This window comes from Capricornis sumatraensis, chromosome 8 (assembly GCF_032405125.1).
Source record: "Capricornis sumatraensis isolate serow.1 chromosome 8, serow.2, whole genome shotgun sequence".
Lineage (NCBI taxonomy): Eukaryota > Metazoa > Chordata > Mammalia > Artiodactyla > Bovidae > Capricornis > Capricornis sumatraensis.
Genome location: NC_091076.1, coordinates 111,427,319 through 111,434,481, shown reverse-complemented (window position 1 = coordinate 111,434,481; position 7,163 = coordinate 111,427,319). Strand labels below are relative to the sequence as shown.

The following is a 7,163-nucleotide window of genomic DNA, read 5'->3' as shown; positions in this document are numbered from 1 at the left end:
CAGCATGTGGTGGAGACAGAAATTCCTTCGCGTGTGTCCGCCGCCTTCCTTCCTCCTGGGGTCTCTGTGACTGCACTTCCCCCGAATGCAGGGCTTGCCCAGGCGGCACTGGTGGTAAAGAACCCGCCTGCCAACGCAGGAGACAGAAGAGGAGCCTGGAGGCGACGGTCCCCGGGGTGGCAAAGAGTCGGACACAGCTGAAGCGACTTGGCACGCACACGTGCTCAGCTCAGGCAACCACGGAGTCCCTCCTCCATCCCTGGATGGTGGGCGGGGTTTCTCTGCAGGACCCCGGGCGCCCAGGGGCACGAGTGTGCAAGCCCGGTGCTGAGATTCTCCTTGTCTCCAGACACACTGGCTGCCGGGAGGACGTGGATTTGCCCTTCATCTGCTTTCAGACCAGCTTTGCAATGAAACACATCCAGCTGTGACCCCACGGACTGCACCCCGAGTTGCTCTGTCCATGGGAGTCTCCAGGCAGGAACACAGGAGTGGGGTGCCGTGTCCTCTCCAGGGGATCTTTCCGACCCAGGGACCAAACACAGGTCTCTTGCACGGCAGGCAGACTCTCTACCTTCTGAGCCACCGGGGAAGACCATTTCAATGGATTGGCCTGCTCACCTTCCAAGAAACGAGGCTGCCTGCTCACTCTCTGGGAGGAAGTTTCCCTTCCCCTTCCTGAGGGACTCCTGTGAGCCCAAGAGAGGGGACTCTGTAGAATCTGAAATGAGATGCTATTTCAGAGCTGAAGCCTCTGAGTTTCCCTGCAGGGCAGTGGATCCAGGTTTGGGGAACACACCTACCCACCCCCACTCGTCTCCTGATGTGTGTAGAGCGATGGCTCAGCCCCAGTGTTTGTGGGCTAAATAAAGAAAGTGTCTGAGGTTAAAACTGAGAGGTTCTTGAATTCTGAGGATTAAAGGTGAAGAACATAATAAGTGGTTTGGCAAACCAATTACCTTTTTTTCTACGAGGACTTTCCAGGCAACTTTTTTTCAAGTATTTTTTTTTTAATGTGAACCATTTTTTAGAGTCTTTATTGAGTTTGTTACAGTGTTGCTTCTGTTTCATGTTTGTTTTTTGAGCTGCAAGGCCTGTGGGATCCTAGCTCCCCAACCAGGGATCGAACCCGAACCCCCTGCTTTGGGAGGGAAAGCCTTAACCTCTGGTCCACCAGGGATGTCTCCAGGTAATTTTAAGAAATGTTTTATTCACTATGTAACCCTTAATTTCAACCCACTGCCCAGTTCAAGCATGATCCCGGTGGACCCTTCAGGGCAACACTTCAGGGCTTTGGGCAGAAACCAGCAGTGCCCAGCACACGGCAGTGACCTGTGACCTCTGTTCCGGGTTCCTCCACTGCGGCTGAGACTTCAGAGCCATCATCCTCTGTCGAGGGTGGGGTGGCCCCGTGCATGTAGTTCACTTGGCAGCACCTCCCCTGGTGGCTCAGCTGGTAAAGAATCCGCCTGCAATGCAGGAGACCCCGGTTGGATCCCTGGGTCGGGAAGATCCGCTGGAGAAGCGAACAGCTACCCACTCCAGTATTCTGGCCTGGAGAATTCCATGGACTATAGTCCATGGGGTTGCAAAGAGTGACTTTCACTTTCACTTTGGTCTCTGCCTACTGGAGTTCAGGAAACCCCCACCCCCACGCCAACACAGGCCCACTCCAGCCATGGCAACTAAAAATGTCTCTGGACACTGCTCAACATTCCCTGTGACAAAGTTGGGCCCTGCTTGAGAACCAGTGCTCAAGAGGAATTCCACCAAGTGAGATGACCCGCTGCTTGCCCAGGGCCCTGCAGAGACTCACCGTGGGGCGATCTCTCCAGCGTGCTGAATTCATAACTGGACAAAAGCTGGGAGGGAAGGGCGACCGGGACGCGAACCTCTCGGAGCGGCCCCAGCATGTCCACGTCACGGCCAGGCCGCCCGCAGAGGCTCCCAGCCAACGCCCTTACAGCAGGGTCCAAATGCACAGCCACCCTCGAAAGACACAGGCTCAAGAACACCCCAGCAACCTCGCCAAGACGTTCCTGGAACTGCTCCACCATCCGGGGCCCCCCCACCCCGCCTTCCCAGAGGTCGGCCCTGCGCTGTGGTCTGAGAGCCCCACCCCCTTCTCCAGCAATTCCTCTAGCAGTTCCCTGGTCCACCTCATCCCACCTTGCCCTCTGCTTCTGGGTGGATCTGTGCAAGCCTGGCACTCCAGGAGCATGTCTTTCCCAGCCCCCTCTTCCTGTGGGGTGGCCCAGCCCCAAGCTCCCCCTGCGGGGCTCAGTTGATAAGAGCATCACACATAAACCGACTATACATGCAGGGAGCTCTTGGAGGTGGTTCAGTTCCCTTGGTGCAAAAAACCAAGACCTGAGTTTATCGCAAAAGTGAGATCTGTAAAGGGCTTCCCAGGTGGCTCAGACGGTAAAGCGTCTGTCTACAATGCGGGAGACCTGAGTTTATGGAATAAGTGAGATCCGTAAAGGGCTTCCCAGGTGGCTCAGACGGTAAAGCGTCTGTCTACAACGCGGGAGACCTGAGTTTATGGCATAAGTGAGATCTGTAAAGGGCTTCCCAGGTGGCCCTGGTGGTAAAGAACCCACCTGCCAGTGCAGAAGACGCAGGAGATCCAGGGTTTGACCCCCGGATCGGGAAGAGCCCCTGGAGCAGAGCACGGCAACCCACTCCAGTAGTCTTGCCTGGAGAATCCCCTGGACAGAGGCGCCTGGGGGGCTACGGTCCATGGGGTCGCAAAAGAGTTGGACACGACTGGAGGGACTTAGCAGGCAAGAACTCACAGATGGCTTATCAAACTAGACGTCCGCTAGCATTCCGATCCAAAAGCACTCCGACAAGGTAAACTTTTATTGGTTTTAAGGCAGCAAGTCAAGTCCTCTGGTGCACATGCCTGTCTTCTGATGACAGGAGGAAAGACGGGGGCAAGGGAAGGGCTAGCCACGGGGCACCCGCCCGGAGCGCTCTTCTGCAGAGTCCACCCATCTTGGCCCTCTGCCCCCACGTGTGATCTTCGTGCACTCTGGTCCCAGAGCCAGCGGGCCCCATGGCCCCATCCTGCCGAGTCTGTGGGAGCGGCTTCCTGGCCCAAGGCCCCGGGCTCAGCCAGCGTGGCCCTCCACCGGGCTCTCCCAGGGGCAGACGACCTCCTTTTCTGTGGCCTGGTCACCTCGTGCTCTCAGGCAGGCCCCGCTCCCCATGGGCACGTCCATCTTGATCTGGAAAAAGCTTCAGACACAGGAGCAGAGCAGGTGTGTGGAGACGGAAGGTCACCACACCCGGCTCACCCGACCCCCTGAGGAAGCACAGACCCAGGCGCCTTTCTGGAAGCTGTGTGTGCGGTGACCCACTCGGGGCTGGGGGGGACCCCTTTCACTGGGTGCCGAGGGAGGCTCTGTTTCCTGCTGAATGAAGGATGATTCAGAGAATGCTTTATTGCCAGTTTCAAGGGGCTTCAGTTTTTTCTGTTTTGATGAATTCCAGACATTCCTATAGAACAACCAGGACCCAGGCCTCAGCCCCTTTAAACCGCCTTCTAATGAAGTGATGGCCACTGAGCACAGAGGCTTGCAGAAGCCCCGAGACTGCTGTGGCCACAGACTAGAGCATCCTCTCAGCAGAGCCCATCCGGAGGAATCAACAGACAAGTTCTTTCCCCCTGGATCCCCCCGATCCCGGACACACAGCGCACAGACAAGGCTGGAGACTTGGGTATCCATGGCCACCTACGACCTCAGCACGGAGCCTCCATCTCCAAGGCCACGCGTGGCCAAAACGCAGGAGCGTGGTGTGGGGGTGCTCCGCGCTGTCTCCCCCCAGACCGAGCAAAGGCGGGGCTGCCTTTGTGTTGCGTTGTCCGGAACTCTTCCTTCTGTCCCGGAGCCCGGAGCCCTCAAGTGCACCCCGGAGCCCCTGTTCTTCACTCAGAGAGCTGCCTCGGGGCAGGGGGCTCTCAGAGGTCCATCTTGCTTTGCCGCCCATAGTGGGGATAACAGAGGCCAGCCCTGAATGGAGGCTGTACACTGTCAGCCCCCTGTAGCCCCGCTGAGTGCCCCCCAGGGCAGATGTGTGCAGGAGGTGGGAGGGGAGGGGAGGGCCCCCAAGGCAGGGGAGGGGGCGGGCGCCCAGCACCACCTGTGGGTCCCACCACTGCCGCTGAAATTCCCTGACCTTTAAAAAATGCAACAAATTCATCAGGCCAAGGTTTCAGGTGCCACAGGGTGAGTGGAAGAGGACTGCATTGTTGTTTAGTTGCTAAGTCCTGTCTGACTCTTCGCGACCTCATGGACTGTAGCCCACCAGGCCCCTCAGTCCATGGAATTCTCCAGGCTGGAATACTGGAGTGGGCAGCCATTCCCTCCTCCAGGGATTGAACCTGGGTCTCCTACATTGCGGGTGGATTCTTTACCACTGAGTCACCAGAGAAGCCTGGCAGAGCATCTTAATAGAAAGGGGGAAAGATGGAAAAGAAAAACAATCCCATGGACTGTATAGTCCAAGGGGACGGAGTCAGACTAGGCTAAATTACTTCCATGTCACTTCACTTTCCTTTCCCCCAGAAGGACAGCAGAGGGCAGCGCTGAGTCTGGAGGCCAAAGGCTTCTCCATGGGGGTCTGCTTTCCCAGAATCCTCCTCCTCACCCAGCACTCTCCCCCCTCCATCTGCCCAGCCCCCAGGCCCTAGACCCCAGACCACAGAACCTGGGTCCTCACCAGACACCCGTGTGCACACAAACGCACAATCCCGTGTGCGCACACACACAATCCCCATGTGCATACACACAGTCCCGTGTACACACACACAATCCCCATGTACACACACACATAATCCCCGTGTGCACACACAATCCGGTATGTACACACACACTCCCCGTGTGCACACACACAATCCCCATGTACACATACACACAATCCCCATGTGCACACACACAATCCCATGTGTGCACACACATAATCCCCATGTGCACAAACACAATCCGGTATACACACACACACTCCCCAAGTGCACACACACAAAATCCCCGTGTGCACACACACAGTCCACTGTGCACACACACACAATCCTGTGTGTCCACACACTCCCCATGTGCACACACACACTCCCCATGTGTACACACACAGTCGCCTGTGCACACACACTATCTCTGTGTGTACACAAACATACTCCCCATGTGTACACACAGTCCCGTGTGCATGCACACAATCCCCATGTGTACAAACACACTCCCCACATGCGCACTCACAATCCCCATGTGCACACACACACAATCCTGCACACACACACTCCCCATGTGTACACACACACAGTCCCGTATGCATGCACACAATCCCCCTGTGCACACACACAATCCCCGTGTGTACACTACACTCCCCACGTGTGCACTCACAATCTCCATGTGCACACACACACAATCCCCGGGTGCACACACACACACAATCCCCATGTGCATGCACACAATCCCGTGTGCACTCACACAATCCCGTCCACACATACAATCGCCATGTACAAACATACACAATCCCCATGTGCACACACACCATCCCGTGTACACACACACTCCCCATGTGAGCACACACAATCCCCGTGTGTACACACACAATCCCCTGTCCACACATACAATCCCCATGTACAAACACACACAATCCCCATGTGTACACAAACACTCTCCATGTGTTCACACACAATCTCCTGTGAACACACACAATCCCTGTGTGCACACACACAATCCGGTATGCACACACATACTCCCCTGTGCACATACACAGAATCCCTGAGTGTGCACACACACTCCCCATGTGCACACACACACAATCCTGTGTGCCCACACACTTCCCGTGTGCACACACACACAATCCCCATGTGTACACACACAATCTTGTGTGCACACACACAATCCCTGTGTGCACACACACAATCCTCATGTGTACACCCACAATCCCCTTGTGCACACACAATCTCCATGTGTACACAAACACTCCCCATGTGTACACACACACAGTCCCGTGTGCATGCCCACAATCCCCGTTTGCACACACACAATCCCCATGTACACACACACACAATCCCTGAGTATACACAAACCCTCCCCATGCACACACACAATCCCCATGTGCACAAACACACTCCCCATGTGTACACACACACAGTCCCGTGTGCACGCACACAATCCCCGTGTGCACACACACTCCGTGTGTACACACACACTCCCCATGTGTGTGTACACACTCCCCACGTGTGCACTCACAATCCCCATGTGCACACACACAATCCGTGTGCACACACACACACTCCCCATATGAGCACACACAATCCCTGTGCGCACACAATCCCGTCCACACATACAATCCCCATGTGCAAACACACACAATCCCTGTGTGTACACACACTCCCCATGTGCACACAGACACAATTCCGTGTGCACATACACTCCCCATGTGTGCACACACAATCCCCGTGTGTACACAAACACTCCCCATGTGTACACACAGACACAATTCCGTGTGCACACACACAATCCCCGAGTGCACACACACACAATCCCCATGTGTGTGCACACACTCCCCATGAGTGTGCATCCACACACACACACACCACCCCCTCCATCCTTACTTGGCTGCTCTCCTCGGTCGTGATAGCTGCCGGCTGGCATCCCCCAGGGGCTGCACCTTGCCATGGGCCACAGCGGGACACTTCGGGGAGAGCCGGGCGAAGACCGGGGAGGCCAAACAGCCTCGTCTTAGGAACCGGCCGAGGGACAGGCGCATGCGCGCCTTGGGCTGGGCCCGGGGCCGGGGCTGGTCCATGGAGGTCCCGCCGATCGTCCGCTCGGAGCCCGGGGAGCCCTCCAGGGCCACGCTGATGGGTGAGGGACAGACGGTGCTGCTGGGCCGCCGGATGAAGCGGCTGGGCGAGCGAAAGGGCCTTCCGGGGGAGCGGCAGCTCGGGGAGAAGGGGCTAGAGGGAGAGGGGGGCGCGCAGGTTCCGGTGTACACAGCGAGGTGGGGGCTGGGGGCCAGGCGCTGGCCGGGCTGCAGAGAAGGAGAGAGACGGGAGTGAGGGCGCAGCCGGCCCCGCTGCGGGCTGCCCCTGCCCACTCGGCCCCTCCCTGGCTGGAGCCCAGGCCCCCACCGGTTGCCCCTGGGGACCG

General features: G+C 57.2%; 1 protein-coding gene across 1 annotated transcript in view; it reads right to left on the bottom strand.

Annotated features, from left to right (window-relative positions):
- Positions 1-3,116: 3,116 nt before the first annotated feature.
- RGS9 (regulator of G protein signaling 9) overlaps positions 3,117-7,163 on the bottom strand; it is a 49,530-nt gene continuing 45,483 nt past the window's right edge. Inside the window, exons 18-19 of the mRNA XM_068976891.1 lie at positions 6,626-7,044; positions 3,117-3,243 (exon numbers count right to left, since the gene is read on the bottom strand). Of these exons, the coding sequence (XP_068832992.1) occupies positions 3,117-3,243; positions 6,626-7,044 (546 nt within the window). The remainder of the gene's footprint in view (positions 3,244-6,625; positions 7,045-7,163) is intronic.